The 24,240-nt window shown below is 41.7% G+C and overlaps 2 protein-coding genes across 6 annotated transcripts in view; both read right to left on the bottom strand.

Moving 5' to 3' along the window:
* The window catches only part of LOC111966330 (histone-lysine N-methyltransferase SUV39H1-like), a 55,719-nt gene extending 38,927 nt beyond the window's left edge, over positions 1–16,792 (bottom strand). For 2 of the 5 annotated variants that reach the window (XM_070444409.1, XM_070444410.1), the window contains exons 1-5: positions 16,710–16,792; positions 15,633–15,778; positions 8,877–9,539; positions 8,055–8,201; positions 3,964–4,093 (exon numbers count right to left, since the gene is read on the bottom strand). In XM_070444409.1, coding sequence (XP_070300510.1) covers positions 3,964–4,093; positions 8,055–8,201; positions 8,877–9,539; positions 15,633–15,778; positions 16,710–16,728 — 1,105 coding nt within the window. In that variant the 5' untranslated portion in view covers positions 16,729–16,792. Of the gene's footprint in view, positions 1–1,468; positions 2,917–3,515; positions 3,567–3,614; positions 3,859–3,963; positions 4,094–8,054; positions 8,202–8,876; positions 9,540–15,632; positions 15,779–16,709 lie in introns of those variants that run through there. The other 3 variants (XM_023990876.2, XM_070444411.1, XM_023990880.3) reach the window with 3 other exon arrangements.
* A 4,208-nt stretch (positions 16,793–21,000) lies between these two features.
* On the bottom strand, positions 21,001–23,864 carry LOC111966070 (organic solute transporter subunit alpha-like). The gene is made up of 8 exons (XM_023990501.2): positions 23,786–23,864; positions 23,580–23,666; positions 23,112–23,263; positions 22,943–23,016; positions 22,642–22,797; positions 22,297–22,408; positions 21,888–22,140; positions 21,001–21,729 (listed from the first exon to the last, which is right to left on the bottom strand). The coding sequence occupies exons 2-8, from the start codon at positions 23,641–23,643 to the stop codon at positions 21,311–21,313; spliced, it is 1,230 nt and encodes a 409-aa protein (XP_023846269.1). The 5' UTR covers positions 23,644–23,666; positions 23,786–23,864; the 3' UTR covers positions 21,001–21,310.
* Between the last annotated feature and the right edge of the window lie 376 nt (positions 23,865–24,240).

Genomic DNA, 24,240 nt, shown 5'->3' with positions numbered 1-24,240 from the left:
GAACAACGAACACAACTGCATTTTAGCGATGGCAATTTAAATAGAGATACCGTGACGAGATCCGGAGGCCTATTGTCGTGCCATTCATCCGTCGCCATAACCTCATGTTTCAGCAAGGATCTGTACACAATTCCTGGAAGCTGAAAATGTCCCAGTTCTTCCATGGCCTGCATACCCACCAGACATGTCACCCATTGAGCATATTTGGGATGCTCTGGATCGACATGTACGACAGCGTGTTCCAATTCCCACCAAACTCCAGCTATTTCGCACAGCCATTGAAGAGGAGTGGAACAGCGACTGGTTTTCTGATCCACGGACCTACCATTTTTTTTTAAAAGGCATCTGTGACCAACAGATGCATATCTGTATTCCCAATCATGTGAAATCTATAGATTAGTGCCTAATGAATTTATTTCAATTGACTGATTCCCTTATATGAACTGTAACACAGTAAAATCTTTGAAATTATTCCATGTGGCATTTAAATTTGTTCAGTGTATTTTAATTTGATGCTATCCCACATGCTGTAGATTAAATCGCCATACCTATACATATATTGTCTTCAATATGACCAAAGTTAAAAAATAGTTTAATATCTTTCTAATGGTTCTTCAGAGAATTAATGTGTTATACTGTATATCCTCATTAATCATCATTGTTGATGAGCAAACTGAAAACGCTCTAGTCAACCTACTCATATAATCAAATCCCTGTTCTCACACATGGCCGTTCCACACTAGGGCCATCTGGGTGCTTTGGCTTATGCTCCATTTCCCTAGCCTCGTGTTTCTTTGCCTGTGCTTAGCGCCGCTGATCGTCCATAAATCCAGCGAATTCAATAAGGGTCTCAGCATACATCTAACCTACCCTTGCGCTGCCACCCACGGGTCCTTTGCTACCCCAGGCTCTGGTGCTCCCGCACACGATCTGACCTCCAAAGGAAAGCAAATGTCTCAGAGCACTGAGATCGTTAGCTATCAGGGAATATCATACTAACAGGGAACAGCCTCCTGACTCTTAACATATCAATTAAAAAAAATGCCGTGTATTGGTAAAATTTCAATGACGTTGGGGGGGGGGGGGGGGGCTATGCTCACTAATGCCAGTTACTGCCTATGCAGCCATGACTAAAGAGCTCCGGTACATATCCTTGAGCCAAGAGCAGAGGCAGCTGTGGCCTGGTGATTTCATCTGAGAGAGTGGGAGGTGAGAACAGGCAGAGTGGAGGGGACACGGACAGTGTGTGTCATGTGTGTGGGTAACATACAGTGAGTAACAAGCACTACTCTTAACTGAAAGATAATACAGGTATTGCTGTCTAAATGTCCAGAGACATGTCATATTTTTGCCGTTAGAGCTGTTGCAAATACTTACGCTGCATTTCCACAGGCAGCCCAATTCTAAAATTTTGCCCAATTATTGGCAAAATAGCTGATCGGTCAAAAGACCAATTACTGGAAAAAAATAACAGCATTGGACTTTATTTATTTTTTATAAACGCAGCCATAACGTCAGGCCAAGTATATAAGGAAAGTGTACATTTTCAGTTGTTGGATATCGCCAGTAAAATCATGCATTGATCTGAAAGTCATAGGAATGCAGTTACACCATCTAGTGGTGTTGTGGTTGTACTAAAAATAATTTTAGTACAACTACATTTTGCGTCGGGTAAATTTTCATTACATTTTCCAGAACAATACATCTGATTAAAACATTTACTTACATTGTTTTTGCTGGCTGCAAACCTTTATATTTTATCAATGTAATAATGTAATGTGAAAAAACAGAACTGTGTTTACTTTGGCTATCAGAGCTACATGAAAAGTAAAATGACTAACTACACAAAGGATATTTTCCATCTGCTTCACACAAAAATAGGTTAAAAGCATGGAGAGCGGTTTCATGGTACTGCTTGCTTGCCGTGAATTGCAAGACAACAAAATGGGAGCGTCAGAATGGAATCATTCACCTTTAAGAAAAAGTAGGCAGATTGAAAACCAACAAGCACCGGGACAGTTTGGGGGTAAACTAATTCATACCTTATTTTAAGACAAGAATATACAGCACTACTTGCAAGAAGTGTGGAAGAATTGCACTTACCGGTAATTGTAAGTGCAACTGAAAGCATATCAGTATGAACGTGTAAGTACACCTATTCATTACATTACTTTTGTGTCAAGTTTGCTGGATGTCCTTTGGGTGGTGGACCATTCTTGATATACAGAGGAAACTGTTGCGCATGAAACGCTGGCACCTACTACCATACCTCGTTCAAAGGCACTTACATCTTTTGTCCTGCCCATTCATCCTCTGAATGGCACAGAAACACATCTCAATTGCCTCAAGGCTTAAAAAAGTATTTCTTTAACCTGTCTCCTCCCCTTCATCTACACTGATTGAAGTGGATTTAACAATTGACATCAATAAGGTATCATAGCTTCACCAGGTCAGTCTGTCATGGAAAGAGCAGGTGTTGTTAATGTTTTGTACACGCAGTGTATAATCTCTGAAGAAATTTTTTTAAACGCAGATTTGTGGATGTAGATCATGTTCATTGTTTCACTAAAATTGTTTACCAACATACTAGATAGGTTTAGGGACATAAAAAAATAAATCACCATATCAGTTTTGATATCACCCATGCGCCAATGTGGCTTAAAAGTCAAAGTAAAATAAAAGTAGACAAATAAAAATTCATGTAAACGCTGTACAACTTTCAGAATTCCCCAAAATATATGATGTGTCTGTTCTAGCTTTGACGTTCCGTTTCCAATCTATATCAGAAGAGATACTTTCGACATGTGTCAGATCCACACCTGCACTCCACCCGAATCCGCTTTTTGGGAGAGCTCGGGAGTCCCGCTAAACTGAAATTTGAGTCCATCCTTGTGCTCTCTGCATCAACTGGATCAACTGCAACGACAATGTCAAAAGCCAAATTCAGCCAAGATAACCATAACACCTTTCTCAGTTGTGTTGGCTATCTTGGCTGCACCACATAATTGTCAAACTGTTTAACAAGCCAAATATGAAAAGCAGTATTGCCCAAGCATCAAACACTAAAAAGCAAAACAAAGTTTAATGTTGGAATTTCCAGTGCTCACTGATTCCATTGCATTATACAATTTCAAGGTGTGTTACTGTGTTACTACAAAGACAAGAGGGTTTACCCAATTGCACTTGCCTACCTAGCCCTGAAAGGACTGAGTAGGTAATTTGACACATTTGGTGTCCACTGCCCACACCCACCTATGTAGTTAGTCAATGTAGCTAGTAAGTTAACGGCAATGTCTGCTAGCAGCAATGGGTGATGCCAAAATGACGGAGCCCATTAATTTTCAATGGAAGGAAAATGACACGCCTAAATGAGCCAGGTGAAATGTGCAAAGCAAAGAAAGCGATGCACATTTTTTGAGGAAAGCTGGACTCCAGCGATATTGAGGCAAGATTGACAATTGAAGCTCACAATAGCTTCCTGCCGGTGCTGTATCGGAGGTTGATAAAGTCATTACCTATCACGCTGTGGGCCTGCTGCTCGAAAGAAACACCCACATGGTGATCAACTGTTGAAAATCAAGTGACTTTCAGTTGATATCAACTGTTAGTCACTATTAGTAACAGCAGCTGTATTATCTACCTTTAAAGGGAAACTGCAGGATTCTGTTTTTTCCACTTACCCAGTCAAATGAACTCGTGGATACCATTTATACGTCTTTGAGTGTAGTATGAAGAAAGTTAGAGCTGGTTTCTTGAGCCAATGCAAACTAGCGTTAGCGCAATGACTTCAAAGTACACAGGTACGGTAGCATACGCTAGCAGAGACAAAAAATACGGTATCCAGGAGTTCATCCGACTCTGGGTAAGAAGAAAAACAGCTTAATTGCCAATATCTCTCAGTATCCCTTTAAAGTTTAAAATGTCACGTTGGGGTCATATTAGGCAGTGGAACATCACACTTACTTTGCATCTTGTAGTCAAAAGTGAGCTCTTCTCCTGCCCTGATGGAGCGTGTTGAAAATAATGCTATCCTCGGGAGCCTCTCATCCAGGTTGTCTATAAACACATTGTATACTTGCAGGTTGGGGTTGCACTGCAAAACAGAGACAAGACAACTTAAAAAGGTAAACAATTTTTTTAAAGGTCCAATGTAGCATTTTTTTTTTTTTTATCTCAAATCAAATATTTTCTGGGTAACAATTAAGTATCTCACTGTGATTGTTTTCAATTTAAAAAAAGTAAAAAATAAACCTAAATAGTTTCTTAGCAAAGGGCAATTTCTCAAGCAATAATTTAGCTAAGAATGTCTGGGAGTGGTCTGAATTGGGAGGGGAAAACTGACAATTTGCCGTTATTGGCAGAGGTTTAGAACGCTTTCTTATTGGTTTATTAAACTAATTTACCACACGGTGTTGTCACCATGGAAGGCCAAAACTCTATCCCACCAACAAAGTCAGAAATGTCTGGTGGTTTTTTTCTTTTCCAAACAGCTTTTACACTAAAAGGGCATTAACCTGATGAGGACAGAGGGCGCCGTTTTCACTTTGGGGGAAAATCGTGCCCAATTTAAACGGCCTCGTACTCAATTCTTGCTCGTACAATATGCATATTATTATTACTATTGGATAGAAAACACTCTCTAGTTTCTAAAACCGTTTGAACTTTGTCTGTGGGTAAAACAGAACTCATTTGGCAGCACACTTTCTGACCAGGAAGTGGAAAGTCTGAAATCGATGTTCTGTTCAAGGACCTGCCTATAAATGGGCATGATACGTATGACTATACGTGCACGTCATACACCTTCCCCTAGATGTCAAGAGGAAGTGAGAGAAGAAATGAGTTGATTATCTCGGTCTGAGATGGAATGAATCCTCTTGGAACAACGTGTCCTCCATTTTCTGTTTTCTGCAAGGCGCGTGGAGGGACCTGTTATTGCCTTCTGACAAAATGTCGTTATAGGCGAATACTATCTCCGGCTTTGATTTTATTTGATACATGTCACAATATCATCGTAAAGTATGTTTTTTCAATATAGTTTAATTAGATTATTGAACATTTTTCGGGACGTTAGGCGTGTTGCTTTGTCTGCATATATTCAGGAAGGATAGCTTCGCGCCACTTGGCCAGTGTGCTTGCTAATTCAAGAGGGAAAAAGAACGTTCTAATACCAAACAAAGACGGTTCTGGACAAAGGACCCCTTGTACAACATTCTGATGGAAGATCACCAAAAGTAGGAACCATTTTGTGATGCTATTACATATATCTGTCGAACTGTGTACTAGTAGCTTTGCGCTCAGGTTTTGGGCATTCCCTTACCATAACTAAGTCTTATGTCGTAATGAAGATATTTTTAGAATTCTAACACTTGCATTAAGAACTAATGGATCTATCGTTTCCTATACAACATGTATTTTTTTGTAATGTTTATGAATAGCTATTTGGTCAGAATAGGTGAGAGTCTAATAGAAATATCCGCACATTCTGGGAAAAAGATGCTACGTTAGCACATTGTATAACCACTGATTTCAGCTCTAAATATGCACATTTTCGAACAAAACATAAGTGTATGTATAACCTGATGTTATAGGACTGTCATCTGAGGAAGGTTTATGAAGGTTAGTGAAATTTAATATCTTTTGCTGGTTTATTCGCTAACGCGCCTATTGCTATCGCTAACGTGCCTTGATGAATGAATGCGGTAGTGTGGTAGGCTATTGTAGTAAGCTAATATAATGCTATATTGTGTTTTCGCTGTAAAACACTTAAAATCGGAAATATTGGCTGGATTCACAAGATGTTTGTCTTTAATTTGCTGTACACCATCGATTTTTCAGAAATGTTTTATGATGAGTATTTAGGTAATTCACGTTGGTCTCTAATTACTCTGGCTGCTTCGGTGCTATTTTTGACGGTAGCTGTGATGGTAGCTGCAATGTAAAACTGATTTATACCTCAAATATGCACATTTTTCGAACAAAACATCTATTTATTGTGTAACATGTTATAGGACTGTCATCTGATGAAGTTGTTTCTAGGTTAGTTTGGTTGGATCTTGGTTAGTTGTTGGTTTTGTGCATGCTACCTGTGCTGTGAAAAATGTCTGTCTTTTTTTGTATTTGGTGGTGAGCTAACATAAATATATGTGGTGTTTTCGCTGTAAAACATTTTAAAAATCGGACATGTTGGCTGGATTCACAAGATGTGTATCTTTCATTTGCTGTATTGGACTTGTTAATGTGTGAAAGTTAAATATTTCAAAAAAATATTTTTTGAATTTCGCACTCTGGCTTTTCAGTGGAATGTGGGAGGAGTTCCGCCAGAGTCAGACAGGTTAACCTCTCTTGGGTACGTGAGACGTTAGCGTCCCACCTCTTCAACAGCCAGTGAAACTGCTGGGCGCCAAATTCAAATACAGAAATACTCATAAAAATTCATTAAACAAAACATATTTTACATAGGTTTAAAGATTAACTTCTTGTGAATCCAACCACGGTGTAAGATTTAAAAAATGCTTTACAACGAAAGCATACCATACGATTATTTGAGAACATAGCCAAGCAGACAAATCATTACAAACTGTAACCAGCCAAGTAGAAGAGTTACACAAGTCAGAAAGAGATAAAATAATCCCTTACCTTTGATGATCTTCATATGGTTGCACTCAGCAGACATTCATTTACTCAATAAATGTTCCTTTTGTTCGATAAAGTCTCTTTATATCCAAAAAACTCTGTTTTGTTCACACGTTTTCTTCAGTAATCCACAGGCTCAAAGTTTCCAAAACTGTTCAAATAATGTCTGTGAGTATAACATAACTGAATTGGCAGGCGAAAACCTGAGGAAAATCCATCCAGGAAGTGCTATTATTTTGAAATGGGTGTTTTTCCATTGAAAGCCTATCCACCATATAAATGGTTATGACCAAGATTGCGTTCCCTATGGCTTCCACTAGCTGTGAACAGTCTTTAGACATTGTTTCAGGCCTTTATTCTGAAAAATTAGGGAGAATGAGCAGTTTCAATGAGAGGCCAGTGGAAAGTCCCCAACCTGTTTGGTGCGCAATCCCGAGAGAACGCCTTACATTGTTTTTCTTTTATATTGACAACGCTATTGTCCAGTTGAAATATTATTGATTATTTAGGCTATAAACAACCTGAGGCTTGATTATAAACATCATTTGACATGTTTCTACGAACTTCACGGATACTATTTGGAATTTGTCTGCCTCTTGTGACCGCATTTGAGCCATTGGATTACTGAACAAAACGCACCAACAAAAATTGAGGTTTTTGGATATAAAGAGGGACTTAATCGAACAAAACAAACATTTATTGTGTAACTGGGAGTCTTGTGAATGCAACCATACGAAGATCAAAGGTAAGTGATTAACTTTATTGCTATTTCTGACTTTCGTGAATAATCTACTTGGCTGCTAACTGTTTGTAATGTTTTGTGTGCTGAGCGCTGTCCTCAGATAATCGCATGGTTTGCTATCGCCGTAAAGCCTTTTTGAAATCTGACAAGGCGGCTACATTAACAACAAGTTAAGCTTTATTTTGATGTATTGCACTTGTGATTTCATGAAGGTTAAATATTTATAGTAATTTAATTTTGGCGCTCTGCAATTTCACCGGAAGTTGTCGAGGTGATCCATAAGAAGTTGTTTAAGGTCAAAGCATATCTACAGCAATCAATGCTATATTTCAGAATAGTCAAACGCTTATAATACATTCCACAAAAACACAATTATATTATGATTTTCATTGAGAGAAAAAAAATGTTTGTTCACTATAAATCTTATTCAGTTGGAAAAATTTGGTGCACTTCTTGTTCCGTATGCGAAAGCATATTACAGTGCAATACTAGAACACGTCCATGGGAACTCAAGTGGCATTTTGAACGGCTTCTATTCTGATGTGTCTACGATACGTCTGCTTTCACTTGCGCGTAGAATACCAAAATATACTACTACCGAAAGGTACGACATTGTGCTTTGGCTATTCTGCAGGTATGTTTTTTGAAAGGTTAACTCGTATGATAATGTGCCACTCACACTGTGGTTGACAAAGTGGGAGATGTTGCCATGGTTAGCAGCATCCACCGTATAAACGTCCTCCACGTAGTCCAGGTCAAACAGGTAGGTGGCGCCTTGCCGGTCGTACAGGTGTCCTCTCTTCTCCGCCTCATCCGATGTGATGATCTGACGGAGGCAGACGAACACACCACTTTAGCAACTGCTCACAAACACCCTGAATGGAAAGTTAAAGTAAGCTTCTGTTAAAAAAGCAGACTCAGACATTTGTCTAATGTCCTTTGTCTATTACTCTAATCCAGGCGTCTGAGACTATGGGCCACCCTTCAGAGAACATCAAGACAACGCCCCCCCCCCATCGCAACTATTTATTTTTCAGTTGTAAATAGTTGTAATGAATCTGTTAGAGAACCACTATTTTTGGCCACTCCATCCAATCCAATATTTATAATAGCTAGCAATCTGATTTATTTTACAAGGCATGTCATTGCCCCTTTAAGACATCTGTTGCGCAGTTGCACCTAAAGCATGCTCCAAACTTATTTTTATGGCGCCACAAGTGTAATTTTAGAAGTTGAGAAATAAACATTGTAGCACTGGAAATCAATTATTATTTTTAAATGTAGCCATCAAAACTTATTTTAAATGACAAATGTAAAAAATAACCTTATAAACCCTTAAAAATATATTAAATGCTGGTGCTTCCCTAGGGAGGCACGCCTCACACTTTAATCCAATTTTAACATTCGCTTCGTGACAGAATAGCTAATTCCGGTAAATGCAGCGGACATGATCGGCCAATACTTTCCCCCCAAATATTGGCCAATACTTTATACTACTTACCTCTCCAACGTACTCCATGACAAAGGTGTTCTTTTTGATGTGCTGTAGTGCACGCACACCCCAGCCTCGGCCATTCCCAGTCTTGAAGATGCACAGGTCGAACTGAATGCCCTTCTGGACCAAGCGGTTGGAGCAGTCAGGCCCGCAGCTGCAGCGGGCGTTACACTCATAGATGGGCTCCCCGGCCCGCACTCGCACCTGGCCCTTGTCAGTGTAGGCCAGGCGGTGGAGGGAGGCCCCGGGGCAGCAGCCGCCGATCGGATCACTAAAGCAGTCCTTACACTCACAGCCCACGGCCATCTCGTTGAGCACGATGCCCTCGCCCACCTTATAGTTAGTGATGTAGGTGAAGTCCCTGGGCGGGCCGTCCAGGTCCACCTCGTTCAGGACAAAGATGCGGCCCGGGTGGTTACGAGTCTTGTTCAGGTCGGCTTCCCAGCACTGGAGCCTCTTGCGGAGCTTGGCTTTCTGCACCAGGGTCCAGGCCACGTCCTTGTCCAGCCGCTTGGGGCAGGTGGTCCGTCTCTTCTGCCGCCTCAGCTCATGCTCCATGTCCTCGTGGAACTGCGTCATTAGCTTCCTGCACTTGAGGTTTTTGCGGGGCTCCCAGGTGTTGCTCGACTCGGGGTAGCCCTTCCATTTAACCAGGTAGAACTCCTGCTCCTGATTCACAAAAGGAGACATGACTTGGGTTGCATATTATGGCACAAAATATTAAACATTTTATACATTATGCACGCATATAGTCCATTCGAAAAGTATTCAGACCCCTTGACTTCTTCCACATTGTTATGTTATAGCCTTATTCTAAAATGGATGAAATTGGTATTTTTCCTCAATCTAAACACAAGATCTCATAATGACAAAGCAAAACCAGATTTTTAGAATTGTTTGCAAATTCATAAAATAAAAAAACAGAAAGCACATTTACATAAGTATTCAGACCCTTTACTCAGTACTTTGTTGGAACACCTTTGGCAGCGATTACAGCCTCGAGTCTTCTTGGGTATGACGCTACAAGCCTGGCACACCTGTATTTGGGGAGTTTCTCCCATTCTTCTCTGCAGATCCTCTCAAGCTTTGTCAGGTTTGATGGGGAGTGCTGCTGCAGAGCTAAAAACTCAGCAAAAAAAGAAACATCCTCTCACTGTCAACTGTGTTTATTGTGAGCAAACTTAACATGTGTAAAGTCAGCCCCCACCCTCCGATCCAACAGTTCCCAGACGTGCTCAATGGGATTGAGATCCGTGCACTTCGCTGGCCATGGCAGAACACTGACATTCCTGTCTTGCAGGAAATCACGCACAGAACGAGCAGTATGGCTGGTGGCATTGTCATGCTGGAGGGTCACGTCAGGATGAGCCTGCAGGAAGGGTACCACATGAGGGAGGATGTCTTCCCTGTAACGCACAGCGTTGAGATTGCCTGCAATGACAACAAGCTCAGTCCGATGATGCTGTGACATACTGCCCCAGACCATGACGGAAACTCCACCTCCAAATCGATCATGCTCCAGAGTACAGACCTTGGTGTAACGCTCAGTCCTTTGACAATAAACGCAAATCCGACCATCACCCCCCGGTGAAACAAAACCGCGACTCGTCAGTGAAGAGCACTTTTTGCCAGACCTGTCTGGTCCAGCGACGGTGGGTTTGTGCCCATAGGAGATATTGTTGCCGGTGATGTCTGGTGAGGACCTGCCTTACAACAGGGCTACAAGCCCTCAGTCCAGCCTCTCTCAGCCTATTGCGGACAGTCTGAGCACTGATGCAGGGATTGTGCATTCCTGGTGTAACTCAGGTAGTTGTTGCCATCCTGTACCTGTCCTGCAGGTGTGATGTTCCGATCCTGTGCAGGTGTTGTTACACGTGGTCTGCCACTGCGAGGACGATCAGCTGTCCGTTCCTGTCTCCCTGTAGCGCTGTCTTAGGCGTCTCACAGTACGGACATTGCAATTTATTGCCCTGGCCACATCTGCAGTCCTAATGCATCCTTGCAGCATGCATAAGGCACGTTCACACAGATGAGCAGGGACCCTGGGCATCTTTCTTTTGGTGTTTTTCAGTCAGTAGAAAGGCCTCTTTAGTGTCCTAAGTTTTCATAACTGTGACCTTAATTGCCTACCGTCTGTAAGCTGTTAGCACACTGTTCCACAGGTGCAAGTTCATTAATTGTTTATGGCTCATTGAACAAGCATGGCAAACAGTTTTTAAACCCTTTACAATGAAGATATTTTGATTTTTACGAATTATCTTTGAGACAGGGTCCTGAAAACGGGGCGTTTCTTTTTTTGCCGAGTTTATTTTCAGGGGTTTGATCAGGTTCAAGTCTGGGCACTGGGTACTTTGCTCCGTTCCTCTTTCCCTCGATCCTGACTAGTCTCCTAATCCCTGCTGCTGAAAAACATCCCCACGGGATGATGCTGCCACCAATATGCTTCACCGCAGGGATGGTGCCAGGTTTCCTCCAGACATGACGCTTGGCATTCTGGCCAAAGAGTTCAATCTTGGTTTCATCAGACCAGAAAATCTTATCTCTCGTGGTCAGAGTCCTTTAGGTGCCTTTTGGCAAACTCCAAGCAGGCTGTCATATGCCTTTTACTGATGAGTGGCTTCCGTCTGGCCACTCTACCATAAAGGCCTGATTGGTGGAGTGCTGCAGAGCTGGTTGTCCTTCTCGAAGGCTCTCCCATCTCAACAGATGAACTCTTGAGCTCTGTTAGAGTGACCATTTGGTTCTTGGTTACCTCCCTGACCAAGGTCACTTTCCCCCAATTTCCCTGAGCTGGCCGCCCAGCCAAAATGAGCAGAGTCTTCGTGGTTCCAAACTTCTTCCATTTAAGAATGATGAGGCCACTGTGTTCTTAGGGACCTTCAATGCTGCAGAAATGTTTTGGTACCCTTCCCCAGATCTTTGCTGCTCTACAGACAATTCCTTCAACCTCATGGCTTGGTTTTTGCTCTGACATGCACTGTCAACTGTGAGACCTTAAATAGAAAGTTGTGAGCCTTTCCAAACCATGTCCAATTAATTGAATTTACCACAGGTGGACTCCCAATCAAGTTGTAGAAACATCTCAAGGATGATCAATGGAAATAGAAGGCACCTGAGCTTACCCAATTTCGAGTCTCATAGCAAAGGGTCTGAATACTTACGTAAATAAAGTATTTTGTTTATAATACATTTGCAAAAAAATTATAGAAACGTGTTTTCTCTGTCATTATGGGGTATTGTGTGTAGATGACTTTATTTTATTTTATCCATTTTAGAATAAGGCTGTGACCTAATAAAAAAAGTCAAGGGCAGGGAGGCAAACTGGTGAGGGCCCAAAAAAGTGACACTTTTTTTGCACTGAAACATGCAAAACATGACAGCTTTGCACACTATTGGCATTCTCTCAACCAGCTTTTTGAGGTAGTCACCTGAAATGCATTTAAATTAACAGGTATTCCTTGTTAAAAGTTAATTTGTGGAATTTCTTTGCTTCTGAATGCGTTTCAGCCAATCAGTTGTGTTGTGACAAGGTAGGGGTGGTATACAGAAGATAGCCCTATTTGGTAAAAGATCAAGTCCATATTATGGCAAGAACAGCTCAAAAAAGCAATGAGAAATGACAGACCATTACTTGAAGACATGAAGGTCAAGTCAATCAGGAAAATTTCAAGAACTTTGAAAGTTTCTTCAAGTGCAGTCGCAAAAACCATCAAGTGCTGTGATGAAACTGGCTCTCATGAGGACCGCCACAGGAAAGGAAGACCCAGAGTTACCTCTGCTGCAGAGGACAAGTTCACTATAGTTAACTGCACCTCGGATTGCAGCCCAAATAAATGCTTCAGAGTTCAAGAGACAGACACATCTCAACATCAACTGTTCAGAGAAGACTGCATGAATCAGGCCTTAATTGTTGAATTGCTGCAAAGAAACCACTACTAAAAGGACACCAAAAAGAAGACTTGCTTGGGCCAAGAAATACGAGCAATGGATATTAGACCGGTGGAAATCTGTTTTTTGGTCTGATGAGTCCAAATGTTCGATTTTTGGTTCCAACCTCTGTCTTTGTGAGATGCAGAGTAGGTACACGGATGATCTCTGCATGTGTGGTTCCCACCGTGAAGCATAGAGGAGGAGGTGTGATGGTGTGGGGGTGCTTGGCTGGTGACACGGTCAGTGATTTATTTAGAATTCAAGGCACCCTTAAACAGAATGATTCTGCAGCAATACGCCATCCCATCTGGTTTGCGCTTAGTGGGACTATCACTTGTTTTTTAACAGGACAACGACCCAACACACCTCCAGGCTGTGTAAGGGCTATTTGACCAAGAAGAAGAGTGATGGAGTGCTGCATCAGAACACCCGACCTCAACCAATTGAGATGGTTTGGGATGAGTTGGACCGCAAAGTGAAGGAAAAGCAGCCAACAAGTGCTCAGCACATGTGGGAACTCCTTCAAGACTGTTGGAAAAGCATTCCATGTAAAGGTGGTTGAGAGAATGCCAAGAGTGTGCAAAGCGGTCATCAAGGCAACGGGTGGCTACTTTGAAGAATATAAAATATATTTTGATTTGCGTAACACTTTTTGGTTACTACATGATTCCATATGTGTTACTTAATAGTTTTGATGTCCACTATTATTCTACAATGCAGAAAATAGTAAAAATAAAGAAAACCCTTTAATGACTATGTCTGTCCACATTTTTGACTGGTACTGTATAAACGTTCATATTTTATAAAAGAGCAGACCCGAGCAGCAAATTGGAGATTCAAGTCGCTGTTCGCTAGAAGAGTCTGATGTTTCAGCGTATATAAAAGGTGCCTATTGTATTTCTTTACAGCGCACACATCATTTCAGATTTTCAAAACTGATAAAATCTTAAATCTAGTGCAAAGGCATTTTAGAAGCATTGCCTCTATAGCTAATACCAGACACTCACTCATTCTTCATCGCACAGTCTTCTAAACTCCTGACTCCATTTAATGCCAAGATGTTTATATTTATTTTTGATTATGCTTTTGTAATGCTTTTTGTGACGTGGATCATAATTACAGTTAGCCTATCAGGTCCTCGTAACGTTACGTGGAAAATACAATTAACGGGACACAGAATTAAATGTAAATTACACTCGCACAAATGCGACCAGTTATTTTTCGTATTTACATATAATTTCTTTCACTAGCAAATGCGAGTGAACTGCTGGCACTTCAGAGCCCACTGAATGTCCATCTTATGTTCGCTAACGTTAGCTTTAAACAACCAGTGTTTACCTTTCCACAACACATGGTGTCGAAAAGGGATTTGGCCATGTGTTAACGTACAGCTGACAGTCTGCAAACTCAGCATCACAACAAACAGGAAGAGGGGCAGACACGGGGTAGCTACTTCGAATAATGATGTATTAATCTCCATGTCTGTTGACACAAACTCCGTACATGTCTGTGTGTCGCAGCTCGAGAAACGGGATGTTAGATTTACTCAGCGGATTTATTTTTTATGAAAATGTTAAAAAAATAAAAATCAGGCCCTATTCATTTCTGCGCACTTTTAACTCAGATCTTGTTACCTGCATACATGGACTATTTTCATAGTTGGTACGCAAAATGTCTTGGCAGGTCTGAAAGTGCTTTTTGCATATACAGTTCCAAGTTTCTAACAGTTGGTTAGCCCAAGATGTACTGTTAAGGAGTGTAGGCTAACCGACTCCTTTAATGTCCAAGGACCTTTATATGTTATGTTCAAAGGTAAACTGGGTCTGGCAGCCAAAACAGCTAAGTACTCCATCTAAATGTGAATCTATTCTCAATTGCGATACTGTTCTAGAACCATAAAGCCCTCTACTTTTATGACACATCAAAATAGTTTATAAAATATATACGTATTGTACACTGTTTTAACAGTTGCAGCCAACAGGACATCACTTTTCTGGCATCCTTCTTCCATTACACCCAGGTGTTCAGAGACCCTAGATAGCTAATTAGAACAGGTGGACGCCTGTTGGAAATATCACCGTGTGGTGGGCCATGTTAAAAGGTGAATAGTAATTAGCAGACAGAGCGTCGGGACAGCACGGTACAGCATCTGGGAATATCCCCCGGACTGCAGATATGTTAATAGACGGTATATGTTTAGTATTAGGCTACCGTCTATGAAAGGGCTAACAGTTGGACACAAACACAGATTAGGGCTGGGAATTGCCATGGAACTCTCAATACAATATTATCACGATACTTAGGTGCAGATACGATATGTATTGCAATTCGATATTGTTATTTTATTGCGATACAATGTTCCAAACATATTACTCACCATATGTCTGCTGCAGAAAGACAAGATAGAGACATGATAAAACGAGTTTGGATCAGTCATGGCAATAAGTGTTGAAAACAAACTGGCTCCCTATTTAAAAGATAGACTGAGAACAAGGAAAAATACTAGCGTTTTGGTGCAGGTACAGCCAACTAGCACAGAAATAATATTGCAATGTTGTCAAAATGATATATCATCAAAAATAATATCCTGATTTGTAACTATTGATTTCCCCCCCATCACTAATAGAGATCCTATTAAATTACATCATTATATGGTCACATGCCTGTAGCTGTAAATTCTGACTGATGATCTGTTTCCATGGACTGCTTTATGGACTGTGGCTTTAAGAAACCAAAAGTTAAAATTAATCACTAACTGAAGGTTGCAATTCTTGAGATAACTCCAGGACTTGCCTCAGCCTTCATAGTCCCTTAGAGAATGAATTCACTCACCTTAGACTTCTTGTAGTCACAGAGGTACTCAACCTCATAGTCGTCGATGTTATGCTTGTTCACCCGTAGCTGTTTACAATGGAGCCTTTCCCGGCGGCAGACAGCCTGCAGATCGTCCAAAGACAGCTTGCAGGATACGCTACAACCTGCAATTGTAGCCACCATGTTTAGCTAGCTAAGTTACAAATAAACGACAAAAAAAAGATATTCAGCTTGAGTATTCTTATTTGTAATTGCAGACACTGCCAGACAGTTCTACAAAAAAGACAGTTTGAAGACAGGTAGAAACTGCTCATCCAATACAAATCCCTGATATCGCATGTAGGCGATGTCATGGCGAAGTTAGCTAGTTAAACTCATGCGCAGAAACACCTCACCGAGTCTAACGGTTGTTTCCTGCCGAACAAATCAAAGGCGTGCCCTCAAATCAAAGGCACGCCTTCGATGTAGTCGTATTTGACGAAAATGAAAGCGTGTCACGAGATTAGATTAATAAAATGTTCAACTACTTAAGACATTCATTCGAATCTAGGTTGTGTCTTTAGATTGAGACAATAAACTACTAAAGAAGAATTATTCACTTCTCAAACCCAAGCCTGGTCTACTTTGTCTGTTTAGCTAGCGTTCCTGGAAGTCTCGCGATGTTACGCCTCTGGTTTCAGAAACTGTGGTTCTACAGAATAAGGTCTCTGTTTTGGCGCGCTAAATGAGGTTTGCAAGCAAGTAGGGCTGTCAGAAAAACACGCGAATTTTCATAAAATTTACGCGTCCTAATGACACGCAGCTTGCTAACTAGCTAGTTCTTGGGCTACTTTAGTTAGCTAGTAGTTACTCCATATCCGCATGCATTCGTTTTAAAAGTTAACGGTATCAACTTCAAGCTGTTAGTATTAAAAAAAGACCACACAATCCACATGCGCAGATAAAATTGCCTACTCAACATCGTTCTTGCTTTAACCTGGCTAGGTATTCTACGACAAGCGTGTGATAAAGGTCGCGGAATTAAGTGTAAGATTTTAATTTCAAACAGCAAGAAACACAACACATATATACGTATTAACTTCCCACTCTCCTTACCTCCCAACTCTTCCGCCATGTTTACTGCACCGCCAAAATGGAACAATCCTTCGATTGGGGGAAAATACTTTCGAGGAAGCAGCTGTTCTATGCTGTTGATTGGATGCAGCATATTCTAGCGGTATTTCTATTGGAGCAGAAAAAGCTCTGTGACTGCAAAACTTTGCAAATATGTAATCATTTTGCAAGATCAGCAAGGTATGGAAAAATAATACTCATATTCTCACTAATGTTCAGCGAATATTGGTGTAAAAAAATAAAACATATCCTTATTTCTTAATTCAATCATTTGAAATGTGTAACACTAGAGGGTGCAGTAGACACACCATTTCAAAATTGGCTCTACTACATACATGGGAGTTAAAAATCAAATCAAATTTTATTGGTCATGTACACATGGTTAGCAGATGTAATTGCGAGTGTAGCGAAATGCTTGTGCTTCTAGTTCCGACAGTGCAGCAATATATAACAAGTAATCTAACAATTCCACAACAATTATCTAATATACACAAATCTAAGTAAAGGAATGGAATAGGAATATATAAATATATGGATGAGCAATGACCGAGCGGCTTAGGCATGATGCAATAGAAGGAATAAAATATACATATGAGATGAGTAATGCAATATATGTAAACATTAAAGTGACTAGTGATCCATTTATTAAAGTGGCCAATGATTTCAAGTCTGTATGTAGGCAGCAGCCTCTCTGTTAATGATGGCTGTTTAACAGGCAGTGGCTCAGGTGGTTGTTGTCCTTGAAGATCTGTTTGGCCTTCCTGTGACATCGGGTGCTGTAGGTGTTCTGGAGGGCAGGTAGTTTTCCCCCGGTGATGCGTTGTGCAGACCGCACAACCCTTTGGAGAGCCCTGCGGTTGTGGGCAGTTCAGTTACCGTACCAGGCGGTGATACAGCCCGACAGGATGCTCTCAATTGTGCATCTGTAGAAGTCTGTGAGGGTTTTAGGTGACAAGCCAAATTTCTTCAGCCTCCTGAGGTTGAAGAGGTGCTGTTTGTTGCACCTTCTTCACCTCACTTTCTGTGTGGGTGGACCATTTCAGTTTGTAGCCAGAGCAGTGCTTGATTTAGGATGAAAGTAGTGCAGGAGCTGTCTTCTTCCAAGTCTGTCTGTCTAGACTATGTTCACCGAAATTCGCAAATTACATTATGCTATAGATCCCTCTGATTATTCAATGTTAAGGGTTCATACACATTTTATGACTTTTAACCAAATGTTCATGACTATTATAGCCTACATGAAAAAGTAAGCATCATTGAAGGCTACTGGGTCTGATCCCATGTAGGCCTACCATCTCCTGCTGTTGTGCCCTTGATCAAAGCAAGGCACTTAACCCCCCCCAAAGTAGAACTGCACTGTTAGTCACATGTTGTCAACCCTCCATCTGGATAGCTCCTGGGTGTGCAGGCTTGGCTTTTGATCCAGCCCTGAAACACCCAAGTTCGCTTATCAAGGTCCTGTTGAGCAGATTATGTTTAGGCTACAATGTCGTTAGAGCAGGGCTTGAACAAAAGCCTGCACACCCAGTAGCTATCCTGGAGGATGGTTGCCACCCTTGACATAAAATATTGCATTACAATAAATATTTTTGGCTATCTTTATAAAATGATTCACTCATTTATATATAAGTCAAAACATATTAATGTTTCAGGGGAGATCTATGCACAGCACGTTATTTGTCAATTATGATATTTGTAGAATATTTTTAACGTTGTCGCAATTATGACTATTGTTTAGAGGGGAATCACAGCTTTCCAATGGTGCAGATTTATTTAGGTCAGTGGAAAGGCGAAAACTACTTAAATGATTAGTTAGCTATAGTTAACTGCTACAAGTTATGTTTTGAATTGGCTATCTAGATACTGTCATTATTTTATACCTGCAGCTGAAATGTTGAACTCTCCTCTCAGGCAACAGCCCACTTGCACTGGCACACACAGATACGCACTGAAGAGTCATTCCGATAATGGTTGATATGTAGATTTTTAAGTGATTGATAATATTTAAGTGTGTCTAAATGAATTAAATTAACAAAAGTATGACACTAATTTCCATTACTTTTTATAATCTTACAAGCCCTAATTTGAAAACCTGGAACAGCACATCATGCCCATTCAGGTTGGCGCCTTTTCAATCTGCACAATCTCGAACAGCCTACTGTCATGCACAGATTCACAGCCTAGCAGCAAACTTGAACAAAGCCGAATCAGAAAATGAATGCCCACTCTCCATAGCGCCCCAGAGTGGAGGTGTCATAATACCCATAAAAAATGTAATCCCTTATGGGAAAAACAAATGGTGGAAAAATGATTGGAACAATTTCCCTGTTTGACCGCTAGGTTATCATAGCTGCGAGAACTAAACTCAGCAAAAAAAGAAACGTCCTCGCTGTCAACTGCGTTCATTTTCAGCAAACGTGTAAATATTTGTATGAACATAACAAGATTCAACAACTGAGACATAAACTGAACAAGTTCCACAGACGTGTGACTAACAGAAATTGAATAATGTGTCCCTGAACAAAGGGGGGGTCAAAATCAAAAGTAACAGTAAGTATCTGGTGTGGCCACCAGCTGCATTAAGTACTGCAGTGTATGTCCTCATGGACTGCACCAGATTTGCCAGTTCTTGCTGTGAGATGTTACCCCACTTCCACCAAGGCACCTGCAAGTTCCCAGACATTTCTGGGGGGAATGGCCCTAGCCCTCACCCTCCGATCCAACAACAGGTCCCAGACGTGCTCAATGGGATTGAGATCCGGGCTCTTCGCTGGCCATGGCAGAACACTGACATTCCTGTCTTGCAGGAAATCACGCACAGAACGAGCAGTACGGCTGGTGGCATTGTCATGCTGGAGGGTCACATCAGGATGAGCCTGCATGAAGGGTACCACATGAGGGAGGAGGATGTCTTTCCTGTAACGCACAGCGTTGAGATTGCCTGCAATGACGACAAGCTCAGTCCGACGATGCTGTGACACACCACCCCAGACCATGACGGACCCTCCACCTCGATCCCGCTCCAGAGTACAGGCCTCGGTGTAACGCTCATTCCTTCGACGATAAACGCAAATCCGACTATCACTCCTGGTGAGACAAAACCGCGACTTGTCAGCGAAGAGCACTTTTTGCCAGTCCTGTCTGGTCCAGCGATGGTGGGTTTGTGCCCATAGGCGTTGTTGTTGCCGGTGAAGTCTGGTGAGGACCTGCCTTACAACAGGCCTACAAGCCCTCAGTCCAGCTTTTCTCAGCCTATTGCGGACAGTCTGAGTACTGATGGAGGGATTGTGCATTCCTGGTGTAACTCGGGCAGTTGTTGTTGCCATCCTGTACCTGTCCCACAGGTGTGATGTTCAGATGTACCGATCCTGTGCAGGTGTTGTTACATGTGGTCTGCCACTGCGAGGACGATCAGCTGTCCGTCCTGTCTCCCTGTAGCGCTGTCTTAGGCATCTCACAGTACGGACATTGCAATTTATTGCCCTGGCCACATCTGCAGTCCTCATTCATCCTTGCAGAATGCCTAAGGCACATTCACGCAGATGAGCATGGACCCTGGGCATCTTTCTTTTGGTGTTTTCCAGAGTCAGTAGAAAGGCCTCTTTAGTGTCCTAAGTTTTCATAATTGTGACCTTAATTGCCTACTGTCTTGTAAACTGTTAGTGTCTTAACTGTTCCACAGGTGCATGTTCATTAATTGTTTATGGTTCATTGAACAAGCATGGGAAACAGTGTTTAAACCCTTTAAAAATCAAGATCTGTGAAGTTATTTGGATTTTTGAGTTTAGTTTGGTGAATAGGGGTTCTGCAAATGTTATCATAGTGGGGGGGGGGGGGGCACCCTCAGCACCCCTACTTCCCGTGGATATGGGTATTATGACTCATACTGTGGTACTCTATTGCTATTCAATGCAGATCCGGTATGCAATTCCCAAAAATTTGAAGTGCCGGTACAGCGCTCCGGCACAAGTCAAGCACTGAGCCAGAGTTAACTACTTAAAATATTTTTTGTTGTAGTTTACAATATGAGACCTATCTTTGGTATCAATGCACTTCAGAGGGAAGGCTAGGCCAGAGGCGTATTGTGTGTGTGGTTTGAGAAGCTCATGGAGCAAATACCATCTACTCCAAGGAACAGATTCTATTAGTGTTTACTTTGTATTCAATATTAGATGAAATGTACCCATTAAGGTAATCAAATTCATTTCAAACTCCAAAGGTTTGTTGTAAGTTTTGAGAGAAGGCATGAGAGACTGATGAATACCTCTGAAAGTATTGTGCAATAGGCTTTAAAAAAATTTATTGGCTTTTTGAGATAACATTGCAAAACAAAATGTACTGAGCATGCTCGATATAAAATGTAGGCAAGCATTATGGGTAGAAAAAAAATATCCTACCACACCATTAGCTACCATCTTCATTCAGCTGAGGAATGAATAAATGCATGATCTCAGTCAATATACATAAAAATAAAAACTGGGCAAGGTACTCCCTCAAGCGGTGTGGTATCTCTCTTCCATTTCCTGGAGGGGACCCATGTTGCTCTCCTGTTAGGAGATTCCAGGACAGTCCATTCCATATTGTCAAACAACAGTAACATCCCTAGACTCCGCAAAGTTGATGTCAGCAGTAACAGTCAGCTTGGACAGCTCCAAAGTGGCACTTTCATCAGTTACCTTCTCTAGCATCATCTTTTGACGTCTGAGTTGAAGAGGGAAAGGGAAGCGATCCAGGGAGGCGTGTTCGATCTTACAGAGGCTGTCCTCACTGCTGTCACTGTTATAGTCGGGATTGGAGACACCAGCGCCACACCAGCCAGGCCAGGGGTTCTCCCTGAGTGGCACCACGTCCTCAGTCTGAACTGCCTTCTCCAGTATGCCTCTGTGGGGCCTCTCCTCCAACCCAAAGGCCTCCTCCGGACTGGGCTCCACCTTACGGAACGTGTGGCGGGCAAAGAGGCATATGCAGAACATCTCCACAATCACAGAGTAGTGGTAAATTACTGACAGAGGAAGAGAATAAAAAAGATGAGGTTACCACCAATACATGTCACATTGACAATTTCCTAATATGCATTTCTCTCCACTGTTACAATATTGACATGGAGATGATATTGGGAGGGAGATGTATGGGGGATAAATTCCATCACGGTGCACTTACACTGGGAACGCATGAGAACAGAGAAGGGAGGGGAGCAGGGCACCACCTCCAGGGCCCCCATGGTCTCCAGGATTCCATTCTGAAGGCCACACAGCACCAACACTACAATGATACAGACAAACTTGGCCCTCAGCCCATAGCCAGGCAGAGCCTTTTTGGTGGCCTTGTAAAACAGCAAGTGGCCATAGAAAGACAGGAAGGTAGACACGCTTATGATGGCATTCACGTACACATTGGGATTGACAGAATCCACCTGTGAAAAATGACACGGGTATGGTTTAACAAACAGCAGCATCTACTTGTATAATTAACTCATTGACTTATTAACCACGGACTCACCTGGTTAAATTAAGGACAAACAGAATGGTTATAATGCAAATATGTATTGCAGTATATGCTTGCCACTCACATGTCCATAGTCATACTGCTCATCTGTCCAGAGGACCAGAGTGACAAAGAACAGGATGGTTCTGACCACAGACAGTTGAAGCACAGCAGCCATCATCCATCCCAGGCTGGTCCTATGGAGGGGTAGTGGGGTGGGGCGATTACGGCGATATATTGTGTATTTATCATTAATACGATACAGCCGATAATGGCAACTATATTGTGCATTTACCAATATTGCGATATGGGGCAGCTACAGCAATATATTGTGTATATCATTATCACGGTACAGCAATATCTTATGAATCTAACATTATCGCGATATAGATGTGCACACTGGGGAGGAGGACATCCATTGGTAAAGTACCTGTTGATCGCTATCATAGGGAGGCAACAGCAGCAGCAACATGGGAATGGATCTGGAGACACCTGCTCTCCAGCTAAGATCTCCAGCATGCGGGCCTTTCCCCCAAAGAAGTCTGTGATGAGCCCCATAAACTTTAGCAGAGTGATTGAGTGGTACCTTGAGAGAGAGAAACAGACAGACGAAGAGCTAGTTTGTTTTACTGGAGGTTTTAGCACAGAATGACGTGAATAATGTTTCCGTCAACTTTAAGTTTGTACGCAAACATAGTGATGGTGAAAAATTGGTTGTACTCGATACTTACAAAGAAGCTATGAAATTACAAAGTGAGGAGGAGCGAGGAACATACAGCGCAATGATGGAGGTTAAGCCAAAGACCTGACCGAAAGAGAATGAGTGAAGTTGGACAAAATTTACAAATACTTATCCGATTTAAAAAAAACATGTGTGGCAAAAAGGAGGTGTCCCTTTACCGGGTACATGCCCAGTATCCACAGGTAGAGGCACCGGCGTCTGGAGGAGGGCACATGACGCAGGAAGAAGCCCACCTCTTCTAGGAACAGGGCCAGAATGATCACAGCAAAACCGGCAGGAATGATAAACAACCAGAGCTCATCCTTAACCACTGAGGACAAACACACAATACATGGTCTAGTGGTGGGACAGATCATATACAACACAGACTAGGAGGGCTGGTGTAGCAGAGGATGACTAAGTTATTACTCAGAATCTAAGATGGCAAACACTAATATTGCACATAGACAAAGCATTAAAAAAAGCATTGCGCAGTTTTGGGCATTTTTTCACTTTCTGGTGCCTTCAAGCACAGACCTATCACACTAAGGTGTCAGATCCAATGAACAAAAATAAATAAAATAATCTCTGGCCAGTCAATAACATAACCCATATAGTTTTTGTGAATGCATAAATGCTGGTCTTACCACTGAACAACTCCCATGACAGTGGGATCTCTGCTCCTAACCAGCTGCAATTGTCTCCTCTCATCTTCTCAGGGAGTACAGTTCTTACTACCAACAAACATCACACACGCCAGACTTATGAATATAACAGAATCCAGAGTAGGCTTTCTATAAAACCAGATATCCGTCACATTTTAGGAGGGACAATTAGATTTGAACAAACTGACCTCCTATAGAAAGACTGATTGTTTTTCTGTTCTCCGAAGACGGACACTTGGTGAGTGTCTTGTCAGTTCCGTGTTGAGGTGGTATCATTGTCTGAACGATTCCTTTCCGATAGCAGTGAGTAATGATTGGCTAAACACAGGAAACCGACAGGTAGGGAGCCAAGTCCACTCTGGAATGTGTCAACTTCTGTTGTTTCTGAACCGACCATGAGGGGGATCCAAACAAGCTACGTGGTGAAAATATTGTCTGAGACAAGAAATTATAGTAAATAGTCTTTGTGCGTGACACTTAATTGTTATAAGCATAGTACTCTTTTAAATACTTAAGATTAAAGCTGCAATATGTCATATTTTGGGCAACCCGACCAAATTCACACAGAAATGTGAGTTATAGATCTGTCCTTCTCATTGAAAGAAAGTCTAAGAAGCTGTAGAACTGTTTTATTTCTATGCTT

Source organism: Salvelinus sp. IW2-2015, linkage group LG7 (genome assembly GCF_002910315.2).
Source record: "Salvelinus sp. IW2-2015 linkage group LG7, ASM291031v2, whole genome shotgun sequence".
NCBI classification, from domain to species: domain Eukaryota; kingdom Metazoa; phylum Chordata; class Actinopteri; order Salmoniformes; family Salmonidae; genus Salvelinus; species Salvelinus sp. IW2-2015.
Note: the sequence above shows the minus strand (reverse complement) of the source record. Positions and strands in the feature narration are given on the sequence as shown.